General features: G+C 44.9%; 1 protein-coding gene across 4 annotated transcripts in view; it reads left to right on the forward strand.

Moving 5' to 3' along the window:
- Positions 1-5,688: 5,688 nt before the first annotated feature.
- MKI67 (marker of proliferation Ki-67) overlaps positions 5,689-18,088 on the forward strand; it is a 32,846-nt gene continuing 20,446 nt past the window's right edge. For 2 of the 4 annotated variants that reach the window (XM_076009700.1, XM_076009703.1), the window contains exons 1-5: positions 10,292-10,419; positions 10,695-10,894; positions 13,575-13,653; positions 13,749-13,864; positions 16,538-16,604. In XM_076009700.1, coding sequence (XP_075865815.1) covers positions 10,803-10,894; positions 13,575-13,653; positions 13,749-13,864; positions 16,538-16,604 — 354 coding nt within the window. In that variant the 5' untranslated portion in view covers positions 10,292-10,419; positions 10,695-10,802. Of the gene's footprint in view, positions 5,774-7,457; positions 7,793-10,291; positions 10,420-10,694; positions 10,895-13,574; positions 13,654-13,748; positions 13,865-16,537; positions 16,605-18,088 lie in introns of those variants that run through there. The other 2 variants (XM_076009701.1, XM_076009702.1) reach the window with 2 other exon arrangements.

The following is an 18,088-nucleotide window of genomic DNA, read 5'->3' on the forward strand; positions in this document are numbered from 1 at the left end:
CTCACCTGCCAACACACGCGCCCTTAAAGGGCATTCATTCCATGTGTTCCCACCGTCACCGTCACGGGCTGCTTCATCAACACCCTTTGGAGAGATCTTAGCGGAGCATTGTCCTGACCAGCAAAAGCCAATGAGGCGCTGAGTGGTGGCCTTCCTCACTTGGAAGCAGACAGAGGTCCTTTCAGACACAGAGAAGCTGCAGAGAGGGGTCTGGGCAGGCGAATCACAGACACACCAGCAGGTCCCCTGCCCTGCTGCAGACGAGTCGTGTGACAAGGCCCAAACCACTTTATTCTCTGAGGCTCAAATCCCCGTCTGTGATGTGGGGATGATTCTTCTCCTAGGAGACTGTCAGGAAGCTTAATGAGATAGAACACAAAATGTAGGGAGTGTTGTGCCTGGCTTGTGACAGTAGGAGACAGCGCTGTGACTATCACTATTATTAGCGTCATTGTTAGCATCAAATTATAATGGGAAGTAAAGCTTGGGTCTCTGATAAGTGCCAAGAGGCAAGTGCAGCCTCAGCGGGGTGCTGAGAGAAGGCTGTGGGCCAGTTTCCCACTGGGCAGGCCTGGTGCACAGCCAGGTGGGTGTGCTTTAAGTGAGGCCTCGCCTGCTGCAGAAGCCTTCACCTATCAGGTTGGATGCTCAGCCCCAAGGTGGCCTTTGGGCCACAGCCCTTGAGTCCCAACCCACCATTCCTAGTCCAAGCAGTGACTCACAGCTCAGGCACCCCACACACTGCACAGAATGACCCCAGAGCTACCACCTCTACTGCTTTGTAATAAAAAAATCTGCCAATTGTTGAGACATCTGCAAAAAAAAAAAAAAGCAAGTTAGCCTTAAAACAAAAATAAGCACCTTGGGATCCAGGGACTCCCAGAGACAAGAGAGAGAAGAAACCAGATAACTTCGGTGTTAAGAGTGAGGACTCCAAAGTCAGACAAAACCACAGGATTCACATCCCAGCTCTGAAACATTCATGCTGCGTGATGAGGAAGCATTTTTAACCTCTCTCTGCATTAGTTGCCTTTTTCTTAAGAGGGGCTCCAGGGCCAGGTGAGAGAGGCACCTGGAGTGCAAAATTTAAGGAGGCGCCCACTCTCAGGTTTGTACGAATGCAGAGTCAGCCCTGAGAGTGAGTGCTTCCTTAAATTCTGGCCCCCAGGTGCCTCCCGGCCTCAGGCTGGTCTGGCCCTGATGGTAACAACTGACGTGCCTGGGGACAGGGTGGCTGGATCCCCGGGGAGGAACCTGCAATGCCCAGCAGAGCACCTGACATAGGACAGGCCTGAATAAAAGTTACGGTTCTGCTAACTCAACACACATTAAGCTCATGAAAATAGATTCCAACATCCTGACCATCTCTCCCAGTTCAGTCTTTCCTCAGAGTTTACCAGAATAACGTTCCCAGCAGCACAGAGCTAGAACCTAACCAAAATGGGTTAATTCCTTTCCCTGTCCCAGCCTTACTTCTCGGTGGAGGTGCTGCTCGGTCTGATCACCAGGACTGTCCTCTAGATGGCGGGCTAGTCCACAACTCTGAACAGCTCTCGGCATCCGCCACCGAGGCACCTGCCTCAGGGTCTCTCCAGCACCCACCCCGCAGGCTCCGTGCCTGTGGACAGCACGCTCTGTCACTCCTCTTTGTAACACCTTGCTCACATCAAATAGACAGCACATGCCTAAGACCCAGAATGGCTAATTCATTTCCAAATTAATAAATTTATAATTGCAGGCTAAAGTTTCCAGATGATAAGATTATTAACAGTAGTAAGTTAACCAAAATAAGTAGCTCAGCAGTGTAACACTGGCCAGAAAGTTTCAAAAGACAATTAAAAGGAATTCGTCCTATACTATTTTGGAACAGAATATTCCTTGTCTGCACTTACTTGGTTCGGGGCTTTTCAGCTGATACTGGTTTATAGTCCCATCAATCCTGTTCCAGCGGCATAGGATTGGGTTTTGGGTTTTGCTTTGGGGAGCATTCGCAGACCCGGGAATCCGAGCAGACGGGAGCGCCGGGGCCCCAGGCGCCCTCCCTGCACCTTGGCACAGGCTGCCGCGTCTCCAGCTCCGCGCGGCGGCACATCCCTGAAAAGTGCGATGACTTCTGGCACAAACGCCAGGTGGAAACTTGGAACTGTCTTCCTGGTCATGTCGCATAAACGCGGCCCTCGCTGGTCCGGCAGAGGCAGCCGGCCAGTCCCGGAGCCGGCAGGGCGCAGCTCCAGCCCTGCACCTGCGCGCCCTCGCGCGCCCACCTGGAGGGCGCGGTGCCCTGCCGGGCCGCCAGATGGCGCTGCGCCCCCAGCCACCGCGCCGCGGCCGGGTCGCCGGATCCGGCGCCGACAGGTGCAGGCGACACAGGTGACCCGGCTCTCCTCTCCGGGCGCCGCTGCGGCCCCCTGGGCTCCAGCAGGGGGTGAGCGAACGTGGCCTGACCCTTCGCTCTTTCTAGAGAGGCCAGAAAGCCGGATTTTGCTTGCGATGTTGGCCACTAGTGCACTTCGAAGTTTGTAACAGAAACTCCTTTTCTGAGGGGTGGGCGGGGTGTCGCTTGACCCCGGCTGGGTCTGGCCTTGGGGGAAGCCGCCTGGGGACGCAGCAGGACGTTGAAGCCGGGAGGACTAAGCGGGCAGGACCAAGAGGTCGCCGGTGAGGAAGGAGGAGGTCTCCATGCGTCCCTCCGGACTGTGCGCGCCACCCTGGCGTCACCTTGCCCACTGCACCCGAAGAACCCATTCCCACCGTGACTTACTTTACAACACTCTTAATGTTTGAAACACTTAATTTAAAAGCCTTTTTCTCATGGGAAAGTTTAAACATATACAGAAGCAGAAAGAGTAACAAAATGAACGCCACGTACCCATCTACAGCTTCAACAATTGATGTTCTTGGCTCCCTGGTGTCGCCGACACCCCGCCCTGCACACACTGCAACCGGCACTGTCTCCCGTCTTGCTGAGTTGTTTGGAGCCAAATCCCAGACGTCGTATCACTCCCTCCATAAATATTTCAGTGTGCATCACTAACACATGAGGACTCTTTTTAATACAGCAATGCTATTGTCACACTAGTAGTACTATTATCACACCAAAAATATCTCCTGAATATCATCAAATTTTAATCCGTGTCCATATTTCTCCAACTGCCTCATAAAAGTGTTGTTAACAGTTGGGTTTTTTCCAAGTCAGGTCCAAATAAGGCCCATAAATGGCATCTGGTTGATTTTAAAAGTTCTCTGAATCAAGGTAAAACTTTACACATAGTGAAATGAACAGATCTGAAATGTATAGTTTTACGAGTTTTGATCAATGCAAACACCATGTGTGATCAACACATTGATCAAAATATAAAGGTTTCCATCACCCCTGAAAATTGCCTCCCTTCTGCCCATCAACCCAGCCCAGAGGAAACCGCTGATCTGATTTCTATTATCACAGAGTTCTAGAAATTCACATAAATGGAAGCAAACAATATGTACTTTTCTGTGCCTGACTTTCACCCAACATGATGTTTTTGAGATTCATCCACAGTGCTGCATTACCAATACTATATTTCATTCTTTTTTATTCCTTTGCAGTATTCCACTATATGAATATAACACAGTTTATATTGTGATATATCCTATTAGGAAATACCCTATGATGGACACTGGGATTGCTCCCAGGTTTGGGATGGAATGAGTAAAACTGCTTATCCGGGTCATCTTGCAGCAATATGCTTTCATTTTCTCTTTGGCAAACGCCCAGTCGTGGAACCCCTGGATCATAAGATACATAGTTAACTTTATAAGAAACTGCCTTACAGTTTAGCAATGTGGTTGTACCATTTATGTTCCCACCAGCAAAGTGTGAGAGTTCCACTTGCCCCACATCCTCCAGTGTTTGTTGTTCTCCATCCTTTTAATTTGAGCCATTGACGTGAGTGTATAACTGTACCTCATTGGGTGTTGAAATTGTATTTCCCCGATGTGCTGGGAATGGTTCTGTTTTTATTCATCTGAGAACGTCTTTATTTCACCATTATTTTAACAAGATATCTTCCTTGGGTGTAGAAATCTAGGTGGGAAGATTTTTCATTCAGGAGCTATTCCCCGCAGACACTCCTTGCAGAGTCTTTCCCTGGACTTTTGGAATCCTGCCCTTGGCCACCCACAGCAACCCTCAGGCACTTCGCTGCCTGTCCCTTTCCCTTGCGCCTGGCTCCCACACAGTAGCTTGCCCCAGGACTCCGCCTTCCTAGCAGCCCCGAACTCAGGTCTCTGCCTCCTCAGCACAGTGAGAGCACACTGTCCACACGGTCCCTCTCCCCGCACCCGCCCTGAGCTCTGGAGCTCACATCGTATGCTCCCTCCTCTCAAGGATACTGGGCTTACACTGGCTCTGCTAGAATACCTGAGAACATCTGCCTCACCTATTTTGTCCAGTTTTGGAGCTGTTTGCCAGGGGAAAGTAAGTGTGAAACCAGTTCCCCTCTCATGACTGAAGTCCAAGTCCTTTCATCTGCTTTTTAAATATGTTTGTTCCCTTGGCCTCTTTGTTTCCTTGCAGTACCTTGAAGATCCCTTGTTTGTCCTGTTGAGTCACCCACATGCTGGACTTTGCTTACTGTATCCCACTATTGTTGTTTAACAGGAACACCCCCCACCCACCCCCGTGGTTCCTGTAAACTGGTAGTTCTGTCGGGAGGCTGGATTCAGTTCAGGTTGACCTTTTTCCAGACCGATCAGAGGTCGAGGTGGACACTTCCCACAGTGTGCATGTCATGTTTGCTCCGTCTCTTTTTGTGATGTGAGCAGCCTTAGATGTATATGACTGCCTAGATTTATGTTTTTATTATGGATTTGCATAGTCATGATATCCTATGTCAGTTTTCCTTCTCCACTCATTTACTGAGTGCATCTATAGAGACAAACTCCCCAGGGTCACCTGCGTGGTTTCCCTGAGGTGTGGTCGTTCCAGGATGGCAGGTGAAGGTCTGGTCCTCTTCCTTTCTTTGCCAGAATGGCTGGTTTCCTCATATGGTCCAGAGTTCTCCAGTGAGTTTCTTTTCCTCCCTTCTTCCTTTCTTCCATTTTTTACAGCATCATTGTAGAAACTGAAAAATTTAAGCACCTTTGATGTGTTTTAATTCACAGCATTTTTACTGAAGATCAAAGTTTCCCAGTGTTGAACAGAGGGAGCCTATTCAAATTGGCTCCTGGGTCCTTCAGACATGATCCCAGTAGTTTTTGAGAGCATCCTTGCTCTTTGGTGTGACAAAATGTTCTAGGGTCATTCTGTATGTTTCCATCTGGAATCTACCATTTCTTCAGGGAAACTTGTCTCCTTTTAATGAAAAATAGTATTTCAAGACCATAATTTAAGAGGTAAAGACATTCATAGATATTAAATAAATTCAAGGTCTCTTCAATGAATATATAAGGAAACATATTTTCTTTTAAATTTTAAAACAGATAATACATTATGGGTTCATACTGACATTTCCAGTTCAAAATTTACTAATGTAATAAGGGGTCAGACCCCATTTTTCGATGTTTGATTGCTAGTAGCTTTAACACCTCGCCCTTCCCTCCCCCTCTGCTCCACATCTGGGCAAGCTGATAAGAAAGCCCATCCCCTCCCCCAATGTCCCTGTCCCCCACCACCTGCCACCAGCCCTCAACAGCCCCACCCCTACCCACAGGCCAGTCCCCTGTCCAGCTCTCTCAAGCATCTTTCCAGACCTGCGTGGGAGGCCTGCATGCTTCCCCGAGAGACCTCAATTATGTGAGTAATAAAACCCTTTCATACCCTATTGGTGAGAATGTGACACCATTAGAACCAAAATACAAACAAAATTTTGAGTAAGAATCCCTTCTGCTTTTGCACTATGGCTATAGAACACTTAACTTTTTGATTTTATATTTATATTCTTTTTTCCTTGGGCTGAAAAACTCCATTCCTAGATATATTCACATAATCACTTATTTACATTATCTCATTATAATCTGTAGGTTCAGAATAATGACATCAATATTACTATCAATACAATTATTGAAAACTGATATTTTTCAGTTATATTATATTTCATATATTTCTGATATTATGTTTCATTTTATCCTTAGGAAATGCCATATTCTATACACAACTTTTTCCACCCTACCTTTTGTACTTAATAGTATCTGGAGGCAGTCACACCATAGCAATATGTTGTAATAGATTAATGAAGGCCACTTAAATTTATTGAATCAATCGTTATGTCTGGTACCAATTCTGTTACATCATTTAAGATACATAGATATAGACACATAGTTTTTCACTGTGTTGTCTGTGCTGTCTCTCTTTTTCGTTTTTGATTCGTTCTTTTTAATTTGATATTTGAGAGTATGCATTTATCACCTGATGCTTACATTAGCCCCTTGTTTTTGAGTCTGCTAGTTCCTTAAGTACTGAGAACATGATCTGTAATACCAAAACAAATTTCTCTCAAGACATTCATCTGGCGTTATTTGTAATAATAAAATATTAAGGAAGAAAGTTTATTATTAAAACACAGGGATGGGGAGTGCTACTCACAAAAGTGAATGAGTGAATGTTGAAGTTATAAAACTCAATGGCAGCATGAAGACTGAAATGGTGTGTACACTCCTGCAGTGTGGAGTCTGTTCTAGAAGCAGTTAGAAAGAAGCCTCTTGAGGGTGCAAGTCTAGAAGTGGCATGATCTGGTGTGAGTTGGCTGAAGACCACTGTTCAACGGCGATCGCCCTACATAGGAGCCTGCGTCGAGGTCCCCGAGGTCAGCGGGCGTTAGAGCACATCCTCTTCAGAGCTGGGATGTATGGAGTGGAGAGGTGCTAACGGAATTCCACGCGAGGGAAGAGGTGTGTCCCACCCGGGACAGCCAGCCTAGGTACAAAGGCCCAGGGGACTAGGCAGGCACAGAGACTAGGATGTCAGGGAGGAGCAATCCAGCAGACCCCCTCACTCCCCACTCCCCACCCCTGGGGTTGCTAGTGAAGGGGAAGGGAGGGAGGAGCCAGCTTTGGACCAGGGTGGGGGTGCTTGGGCCCTGTTCAGGGAGCCGGGGACATGGGGCCACCAGGAGCTCGAGCCCCTGATAATGAGTTCAGCTCTGGGGCAGGGTGGAAGGCCGGCAGGTGCTCTTGGGTGTTGTGTGTGCCTGGGCTTCAGGGCCGGAGCTGACAGCCTGCGCACATCCGGTGTCCGCAGCGGGCTCGCGCGCCCAGAGACTAAGAGATAAGGCGGGGAAGTGACGTTTGCGAGCCCCGAGCTCCCGGATTGGCGCAGCGACCCCTACGGGCGCACGGCCTGGGTGCGGAGCGGCGCCTTCCGGTGGGCTCGGCGGCACCTGTGGCCCGCCACCCACCGTTCCGGGGCTGGGATGAGACTCCACCCAGATTAACCGCCCTTGTGGGCGGCACCTCCAGGAGCTCGGGCGCCCGGGAGGTGGAGCCCGGAGTGTCCCCGCCCTGCGCTTCCGCCTCCCGCCGGGGAAGGGGGAGCAGTCGCGGTTGGCGACTGTAAAACCCCGTCCCCAAGCCTAGCGGGCTCCGACGGGCCCCTGGCTGGCAGTGGTGGTGCAGGAAGGAGCCTTAGGTCAAGGTCACGAAGGACAAATACAAACAAAGGAGACAAACACCGAAGTTAAAGAGACGCCCTTAGTGATTAAGGTGCCCCCACCTGCCCGGGCCGCGGCGGTGATCTCAGAGTGCAGTTCGCCACCGCCTTCCTGCTTCCTTCCAACTCGCATTTCTACTTCAATTCCCCACCAGATTTTATCCTAAGGTAACTCACAGACTTTGTGCTTAAGAATCTTTTATTCACTGCCATTCTCCTTATCTGCAACTGTTTCTGTTTCTCTCTGTCTCTCCTCCCTTCTCTATACTATTTATGTTTACTTATGTGTATATAAACAACACACACATATTTACGCACGATATTTACCAAGGCAGTTTAATGAAACAACATGAATGTTTCAAATTTTAATAAATATTTATTGGCAATAAACTCAAAATTTATTGGACATATACTCTCTACTCGGATGGGCAGGGAGTTAGGGGAATTGTCTAAGGAGCCCTTTTTTGTTTGCCTGAAGCCAACGTAGATTGTCAATACGGACACTTGCAGGCAGGACTGGCAAGTGGGAGAAGGAAGGAAGTGTGAGAAGGGCCCAGGGCAGGAACTCTCTGGACACACTGTCCCTGGCTGACTGATTTCCCCGTGTCAGTTCCTGCAGAGCATAAGGATCTGGAAATCTACTCCCTGAACGCCCCAGGCCCACATAATCCTGGAAAAGCTTTCCCTGCCCATTCTGAGTCACTAGAGCTCTAACTGCGGCGTTGGGTTCCAGCCCTATTAGAGAGCCAGAAGCCAGCCTGATATAGGGACGCATAGGGTTCTCCTCCCAGAGCCACACTTAAAATCCAACGAGAGCACCACTGCAAAACGTCTGTCATAAAACAGTCTGAAGATGGGTTCTCTCACAGATCTCAGACCCACTTCTCTAACCATTCTCCCCTGTCTTTAACTTCCTGCTCTCTCTAGAGAATTGTTGGTCTGTATTCTCTAGTGTTTGTAAGATTGTGGAACACACATTCTAGCACCTCCTAGTTCTAATTAGACTGTCTCCTTAAAGGTGGAAGAACTGTCCCTGAAAACAAGCAGTAATTAGAGTGACAAAAGTAGCATTTTAGGGTGTGTGTGTGTTATTCAGTGCTGAGTTTTCTTTCATTGTTTAATGGGGGAGGAAATGGAAACCAAGGACCTCAACAAAATGATTTATAGTGTCCTCCTATTTAATTTTTCTGCATCGGGAGTGGCTCATACAATTTAGTTGCTGTCCTACACAGTCTTTTGCTTTCCTAGGGTTTCTGCATTTCCACAGGCAGTCTGTTTCTTTGTTGTTGAGTCCCTCTAGAGCAGAAGGGCTCAATCTTTTTGGTCTCCTGGTCTCTTTAAACTTAAGAATTATTGAGAACCACCTAGAATTTTTATTAACATAGGTTATATCTATACTTAATGTACTTTAAATTAAAACTGAGGAATTTAAAAATTATTCATGCATTATTTCACTTAAAAATAATGATGAACTCATTTCATACCAACACCAATAAAACTTATTTTTATGAAAAAAAATCTGTGTTATCCAAAACGAAAAAAAATAATGAAAACAGCAGCATTATTTCACAGTTTTGCAAATCTCCAATACCTGGTTTAATAGAAGACAGCTGGATTCTCACAACTACTTCTGCATAGGGTGAGCTCCACCCCACAGACTTGAGAGAATAAATGAAAGGGCAAACAATATCAAGTGTCATTGCATCCTGTGATTTGACCTCACAGACCCCTCTGCCAGGATTAGGAACCCTCGGGGTCCCTGACACTGTGAGAGCCCCCTCTTTTGATCAAGGAAGCCCAGCTCCAGTTCGTCGGGATTATTTCAGGATTCATCCACGTTGTCAGGCACGTTATTTTAACTGGAGAATTTTTTCGAATACCAAGACATTGTAAACCTAAACGTGTGGCAGTAGTAATGACTAAGGCGATTATGGTTTCCTAAAGCCAAACACTCTGCAGCCACGGAACAGAGAGGCAGAGGATGTGCTCCATGGAAGTAGGGCTGTTTTAATGCAGAGAACACAAAGTACAGAACGATGTGTATATTATGATCTTGTTTTGTGTATTTTTGAAAAGGAGAATAATATGTGTATGACTGGAAAAGACACATGAGAGTACTTTAGATAATTGGTTATGTTTGGCTAGATGGAGAGACCGGAGAAGGTTTTTAATTTTTAAAAGTTTCCGCTCTCCTGGCAGTGAGTAACCTATGGTGTTCCATGTACTCGGTCCCTAGAGTAAGGGTGGCAAGAGGGGCTGCCTGGGCGACGGGGCTGTCCCATTTCTGCGCTCTCTGTGAGGTTTGGGGGACCGCAGTGAGGTGTTTTTCTTCCCTGTGGCAGCGCGACCCCCCTCCGCGCGGAGCCGTTTCCCCGCCTCCTGCCCCGCCCACGCCCCTCTCGCCCTTCCTATTGGTCGCCCGCCGCTCCGCCCCGCCCAATCGCAGCGCTCAGCGCCAGAATTCGAATCGCCTTTTTCGTTTGAATCGGGCGGCGGGTGGCGGTTGGCGGCAGTTGGCGGCGGCGGCGGCGGCGGGTTAGCTGACGCGGCGGGAGCCAGCGCCCGGCGTCCGGAGACGCGGCGGGCAGGGCCGCTGGTCTTCGTCGGGGGCGGCGGCGGGAGGCGCGGGGCCTGCGGGCCCGGGCGGGGCGAGCGCGGCCACGCGCGCGGCGGGCCTGCGGGGCGCGCGGCGGCGGGTGACGCGGGCGGTCGCGGCGCCGGCCCCTGCGGCGGATTTGGGCGCGACGCGCCGGGCGGTGGTTCGACTGGCGGCCGTGCGGGCGGACTCGCTCCAGGTAAGCCGCGGCCGGAGGGCGCTGGGGCGCCCGGGCCGTCGGGGGGCTCCGGGGTCACGCGGGGCTCTCGGGGGGCCTGCGCCACCGGGACCCTGCCAGCCGTGCGGGCGCGGGCGCGGCCGGGGCCCTCCTGGGGGGCGCGGCAGGACCTGCCGGCGGCGCCGGTGCTGGGGACAGCGTCGTGGCCGCAGGACTCTGGGCCGCCGGGAGCGCCTCGGGGTGCGGGCCTGGGCGGCCGGGCGCAGTCCCTGCTGAGCGCCCGCGTTTCCCTTCAGAGTGGCTCCCACCCCTTCTGCAGCGGAGGAGTTGTCGCATACCGGGTCCTGCAAGCCTTTGGACGCCTGTCCTTCCCCTGCGGATATAGTCAACGCCTTGCTTAGAAAATGGGGCCTTCGAGACGCCTCATTACCATCAAAAGGAGCGGGGTCGACGGCCCCCACTTTCCCCTGAGCCTCAGCACCTGCTTGTTCGGAAGGTGAGCCCTGCGCGCGGTCTCGGTCTAGGTAAGAGGACAAGGACAGTCTCGGCAACAGTGCCCTAGACACGGGCTCTAGGGTCCGGTCCTGCGCCCAGATCGCCTTGGCATTTTCCCTCTACGGTGCCCACACAGTCGTTTGTGTAGTTAAGTCGGTTTTTTAATCAAACAAACATTTAAAAATTGATGCGGTGGAAAGCTTTCCACGGAGAAAGATGCAGGTGACTGGCCTGGGGTCCCCTTTAGGAGTCACTGTGCGCACCTGCCGCCCTCCTCACAGGGCATGGCTGGCTGCTCCGTCCGCTGTAAGAAGGAAGGAAAGGAGCTGTGTGCCTGGGTTTTGGTTGTTTTTGGAAATATGAAAATGGGAGGGCAGGTCCTCCCGCTTGTGTTGTGAGAACGTCTCCATTCCTGCTGCCTTCGTGTTTGGTGGTGTCGCAACCGCGTCGCAGTAGCACAGGCACGATACTGACGGCTCCCCTATCAGCTTCCAACGCGTGTCCCTCTGGAGGTGTGAGAAGGTTGCCCTCCCTGTGTGGTCTGGTCCCTGAACCCCACTCTGGCCTCGCCCCATCCTCCAACTTCACCTACCGAAGGCAGTGCATTCCTCCGAAGGCATTCCTAGCTCTTGTTCACTTTGGGACTTATGCTCAGAAAAGTCTACCCTACTCTCAAACGTGAGTGCTCTGTTTCCATCCTCGCAGTGTCAGGTTAACCACTTCCGGTCCGGCGCTCACGGCAGCCAGGCCCTGCCCGCAGCCGGCGCTCGCAGTCCGCTCGGCAGCGTGTGCTGTGCGTCCACTCGAGTCCGAGTTGCTCTCGTGTGACGAGGAAAGCTTTAAAGCACTGAGAGCCGGTTTTACTATACAGGCAGCTTTACTTGTCATGTAAATCAGAATAGGTAACATATACATATATGTTTTTATTGTGTTATTTTTAAATGTTCACAATTTTATTTTGATACATGAAAAATTAGAAAAGTCATATCACGGCTGTCGGCTAAAGTTGCTGTGTGCGTTCATCTGTGGCTGTCGACTACAGTCCAGGCTGTTACCGGAGTGGCTTTAAAGAGTACCTCAAACTAAACTTTTCATGAAAGCTTGTCTTTCTAACAGCACAAGTTCAGGGATGAGTTTTTGGTTGCTTTCTCCCACTAGCCTAACCTCCCCACAGGCAAGGACTATCTTGTTAATCATGGACACAGGACCAGGTATGGTGTCTGGCATATTATATGTGGTCAATATCCAGTGTTCTAGTAAGTGTCCAGTAGAAATATGGACTGGAGATTTAGACTTGCAATCAGTTGATAGTGGTGGTTCTCACAGGGCCATTTTACTTTCCAGGGGCATTTGATAAGATCTGGAGATATTTTTCCATGTCACAATAGAGGAGGGGCGTGTACTATTATTAATATCACTGAGCAGAGGTCAGGAATGCTGCTAAGAATCCTACAATGCACAGAGCAGACCCCACAATACCAGTGTATCTGGTCCAAAATGGCAACAGTGCTGAGGCTAAGAATCACTCATCTGTATTGATTCTGCACCAAACTATTCTCAGTTCTATGGAGATAGTCTTTCTTTTGCTGGGATATTCCAGGTGTCTTAAAATCTCTCTTTGTAGGATTAAAGAAGCTGTTCATTTTCCATAGCTTGCTTCCTCTTCAAAAAAAAAAGTAAACATTTGGGTCTCAAATTGCAGTCATTTTGGTTTTTGTACAGTAGTACTTAAGTATATTTTTATGTAAGATTTTTATCATTTAGAAACTAATTCATAAGTGTTTGGTCACATGATATGGGTAGGAAGAGATATTCTTAGACTCCAAAGGTTCATATGGAGAACAGACAGGCCATTATTACACAAGTTGTTCAAACTTTTAAGGTCACAGGATGAGCAAGAATACCAGAGACTCCAGGAACCTGTTAATGAATTCTTCTGACTGTTAGTTTATGTGTAGGTTTAGGAATTGTCCCTTCCTCTGCTTTGTCATGATGTTAGCTTTCTGTGGAAAGACAAATTGAATCTAGATATTGTTATTTGTTGCTTGCAAATTAATATTTTTAATGTTTGAAAACTGTCAGTTAATACAGTGTAGTTTTAAAACAACAATGAAAAACTCACTTGTAATGAGCATTTAATATGTGCCAGGCAAATAAGTGACATATACAACTCATTTAATTTTTTGAACAACACCATGGTGGAGGTGCTAATGTAACCTCTTTTTTGTATATGAGGAAACTGAGGCAGAGGTGCTACCATAAAATACAGCACATTTGGGAATGATTATGATTAAATCTTTAAATATGTAAAACATTACAAATAAGTATAAACTGTTTTTAAAGTACAGTATTAAAAATAGTCATTTGCCAAAATTGATACAAGTACTTCTTTATGTCTTTTAAGTATAGCTGTTTATAAAAAAGATATTTATATTCTAGCATTTTCTGTTATATTTTTATGTACTCTAAGTTTTAAATATCTAAAATAGTTGTAATACTTCCAAAAATTCTTTGTAAAATACAAATATTATTTACATTGCCTATTTTGTTTTGTTATTCCTTTATGTCATTACATTTACAGATCTAGCATACTAGTGAAATTCTGTTTGATTTTGAGAAATTGAGGTAATTTTTTTTAAAGTTGTAAGAACCCAAAAAAATCTTAATTCTTTTGCATTAAGGGGTATCGAATGTGACATTCGTATCCAGCTTCCTGTTGTGTCAAAACAACATTGCAAAATTGAAACCAATGAGCAGGAGGTAAGTTGGTTTTTAGAAGTCAGTTTTTAAAACTTTTTAGTTTACTGTTTATTTATTCATTAGTTGCATATTTTCCCTCTTCTTTTCACTTGTAGGCAATATTATATAATTTCAGCTCTACAAATCCTACACAAGTAAATGGGTCTGTTATTGATAAGCCTGTACAATTAAAACATGGAGATGTAATAACTATTATTGATCGATCTTTCAGGTAGGTAAAAACTCATTTTGCTAACAATGAGTGGCACCTTCTGATTTACCATAAACTAGTCTCACAGTTCAACAGTGATCCTTCTTTAATGTTGATGAATATCAAAATGTTTCATGTTTTTATTTTTAATGCTAGTCTTAAATTAAAAGCACGTGGATCTAAAAGGATGACAAACAGGGCTCAAATCTGATAGAATCCAAGGATTTGAGTGCACAGAATTGTGTAAAAGAAAGGTGACTTTGTCCTAAAGAAGTTTGTTATTTCCTTGTAAGTGTTGTGAAACTGCATGAGATTTTTAGTTTCTTTTGTATTTTAAAACAAAATACATTCATAGAGGAAGGTATAAAACGAGATGTATAGGTCATTTTATGATGTGAACACCCTCAAAGTACTACCTGTCAGGGACTGAGTTGTACTCTCCCAAAATCCATGTTTTGAATCCCTAACCCCCAGTATCTTAGAATGTGACTGTATTTGGAAAGAGGGCACTTAAGGGGGCAGTGAAGTTAAACTGAAGTCATTAGTGTGGGCCCTAATCCAATGACCGGTGTCATTATAATAAGAGAAGATTAGGATACAGAGACAGCAAGGGAGCAGGTGCCTAGAGGAGAGACCATGTGAAGAGGCTGCGGGAGGGCCCATCTGCAAGACCAGGAGAGGTGCAGAGGAATCCAACCCTTGATCTTGGACTTCAGCCTCCTGAACTGTGAGAAGTAAATTTCTGTTGTTTCAGGCACAGTCTGTGGTATTTTATTATGGCAGCCCTAGCAAGCTAATATATCCCCAACTCATAAAGAATATTTCTAGAAGTTTTTCTCATGCTGTCATCTAATCACTACTTCTTTCCCTCACCAAGTAAACCACCATTGTGGCTTTTATGATCCCATGAAAGTCTTTGGAGTTTTACCACCTAAGCATGTATCTCTAAACACTGTAGTTTTGTCTGTCTTCTTGAAACACCTTAACAGTGAATTAATAATGTACATATTTATGTCTAACTTCTGCTCTTATGCATGTGGGATTCATAGCATGTTGGATGTCTTTGTATTTTGTTCTTTCTCGCTGCATATTTGTTACATTGAAAAAATATGTACAATATATACAATAATATACATAATGATACAGAATCCATTTGTTCTGGCAGGACATTTGGCTAATTTTCAGTTTTTGAAATATGTCAAGGCTTGCTTTATAATCAGATATAGTTAAAATTTTTACTAATCTGTTTTGTGTACTCGAAAACAGTGTATGTTCTATAGCTACCAGATTCAGTGCTCTATCTGCATATGCCTGTTAGAGTCAAATCTTATATATTCGTAGTAATTGCTCTCAGAGATATGTAGAAATCACCAACTGAGGATTTATTTTTCTTTTTTTTTTTCTGTCAGTTTTTGCTTTAGATATTTTGAGGCTATACCATGGCATACAAATTTAGAATTATGTCATCCTGGTGCATAGAACTCTGTCATTTAGAAAAGTCCTCTGCCTTTAGTAATGCTTTCTGCCTTAATGTTTCTTCTGGATGATAAATATAGCTAAACTAATTTCTTTTTGATTTGAGCTTGCATAGTATAACTTTTTCCATCTCATTAATTTCAACGTTTCCTAATTCTATGGTTTAAGTTGTCTCTTGGAACCTGCCGTCAGGTGAATTTTTGAATCCATTCTGCTAAATAGATTTCTGCCTCCATTACTGCCTTTATTTGTATTAAGTAGATATTTCCTAATCACCACTTAAATTCCCTGGACATTTCTTTTACTATACTTCTTGGGAGTTTGTCTTCATTTTTAAAGGATATCTTTTATTGAATATAGACTTCTAGGTAGGAAGTATTTGATGTGGACTGGAGACCTGAATTATTATACTTCCCCAAAACTAGATACAGTTCAAATTGAGATCAACTGATGATTTAAAGACCTCCAGCAAAGATTAAAAAATGGATTTTAAAAAGAGGCACTTGATTCAGAACTCTGTTTACCATGAGAAATGTTCCAGGTGCCTGACTGCTTCTGGTCACATCTAAACTGAAATCAGGTCATTTCTGAGGTTGAAAAGTTTTCATTATGTAAAATAAAGGATTGCTTCCATGAATTGATCACTGATATCTGTCAGAACAATTATGTATATTACTAAATATAGTCTTTCTGAAATGTGCCTGTCTTGTTGGAACAGGGATTGAGTACGTGGGAAACGAGTGATCACATTGTTCTGATATATAGCTTTACGGTTACCCTAAAGTATATGACTTTACAATGTGATTAAGAGTCAGTTGCCTGCAGGCTTCATGGTTGACTTTCCAAACCATCAGATGACTTCAAAGCATTGACATCAACTAGAGAAAATCCGATTTCAACCTCATATGCATCAGTTTTGCACATAGACAATGCTCAGGAATATGGTTGAATCATACCCAGACCTAGTCAGTGATCAGAAGTTAATTGGTCGCCATCCCCTGGCAATGGTGTTTCGAAACTAACCTGATGCAACTTATCTAAGTGTTTAGTGTAAAAACATTTTTCTAACTCTAAATTTATTTGTTTGTATAAGGTAATATCTTGAACAAAGCCTGAAGTTTGTTACTTGTTCCTTGGACATAACCCAATATAGAGACTTCAGTTCCTAGGGTATAAAGCATTAACCTGGATCTGTGTCTGTCATTCTATGCACTGCAGGTATGAAAATGAAAGTTGCCAGAATGGAAACAAGTCAACTGAATTTCCAGGAAAAATTCCAGAACAGGTAATGGTTAATATTTTCTAAATTTGGGCTGTGATTCTTTTTGATGAAGGATTTCTCACTTCAAACCAGTGAGAAAGGAGAATGGCTTACTGGTTATAGCAGGAAAATATAACTGGAGTATTAAAAGAAGTTGAACTTAGACATATTAAAATAATCTAAAGCTATATTTCCTCTTTATTTTTCAAAATGAAAGTACTAAGCCAGTCTTAACACTTTTGGTCAAATAGGATACTAGAGTATTTCATGATCCCATCTTCTGGCAAGCCTGTGGTTAGGAAAACTCCAACATATAGAACTAAAATTCAGGAACTATATTATCTGGCAGGTCATTTTGTCTCCCAGTCATTGTACTCATATATATTTATGTGTCTGAAATAATCATGTTATGAAAATTATGAGTGGCAAAGATGCATCCTGATTTTGATAGACAAGATGACTTATAAAACTGGAAGAGAGTTCCTTATACTTTGTCCTTTGAGAAAATGCTATAGCTTGAATACGTCAATGCCAAACAGGTATTCCAGTGGTATAGCTTATTAAAACACAATCGTGGGCATGTGCTTGAGGATTTAGTGAGATTTAGTAGGTTTAGGATAAGTTCTGAGAATTCCTACTTTCTTATGTTTTAGGTGCTTCTCAAGCTAGTTTCATACAAGCCTGTTGGAATTTTTTGGCTTAAGAGACTTATCCTATGTGCTGCTGAAATTAGCTACAGGGCACTTGAATTTTAACATCTCTGCCTTGTTAAGTATTGCTTCTTCTTTATAGGAGCAAACTTACTGTTGAGCCTGGTGTTCATAAGTTCCTGTGGTGAAAGCTAGTTTCTGAAGTACCTCACATAGTCACCATGTAACTTGTTAGTAGGTGGAAGTAAATACCAAAAAGCTAGTTGAACTGTGGATTAGACATGTGCACTCAACAGTCCCCGACTGTTTGTTTTGTTACTGGTCTATGATAAAATAGGTGTTAAACTTGAGTATATAGGAAATAGCAATTTGAAATGTAGGGTTATATATTTTATGTATTTTTAATTTTATTAGTAGTTCATTTATATTATTTAGTCATAAGATTCTTAGTCTACTTCATATTGGAAATAAAAAGCTCTCCCATCACATAGACAGTTTTAGAAGCAAGGTGTTAGATATGAAGAAATTTGAAATCGATTGATTAAAGAAATTAAATTCTTTGGCTTTGGTAATATTTCTTGGATTTTTTTCTTAATAATCCAGATGATATAATTTTCCTTCTTTGGAACATTAGACTTTTATATCTTATAGAGTCATTTAGTTCTTCCACCCCTCCAAAAAATTCCACATGAAGAAAGTGCAGGCACTATTTACCGGGGAGTGAGTGGTGGCGTTGGGTCTGATTCCCAAGCTATGGGGTGGCATTGCCTGTGGATCCACTTGTTTCTGCTGTGCATTCACTTTTAGGCTCTCAGATGTACCCTAAATATTTGGCTGCCAATAGGGCACACGTGCTCA

The sequence above is a fragment of the Microcebus murinus genome, chromosome 14, assembly GCF_040939455.1.
Source record: "Microcebus murinus isolate Inina chromosome 14, M.murinus_Inina_mat1.0, whole genome shotgun sequence".
Classification (NCBI taxonomy): domain Eukaryota; kingdom Metazoa; phylum Chordata; class Mammalia; order Primates; family Cheirogaleidae; genus Microcebus; species Microcebus murinus.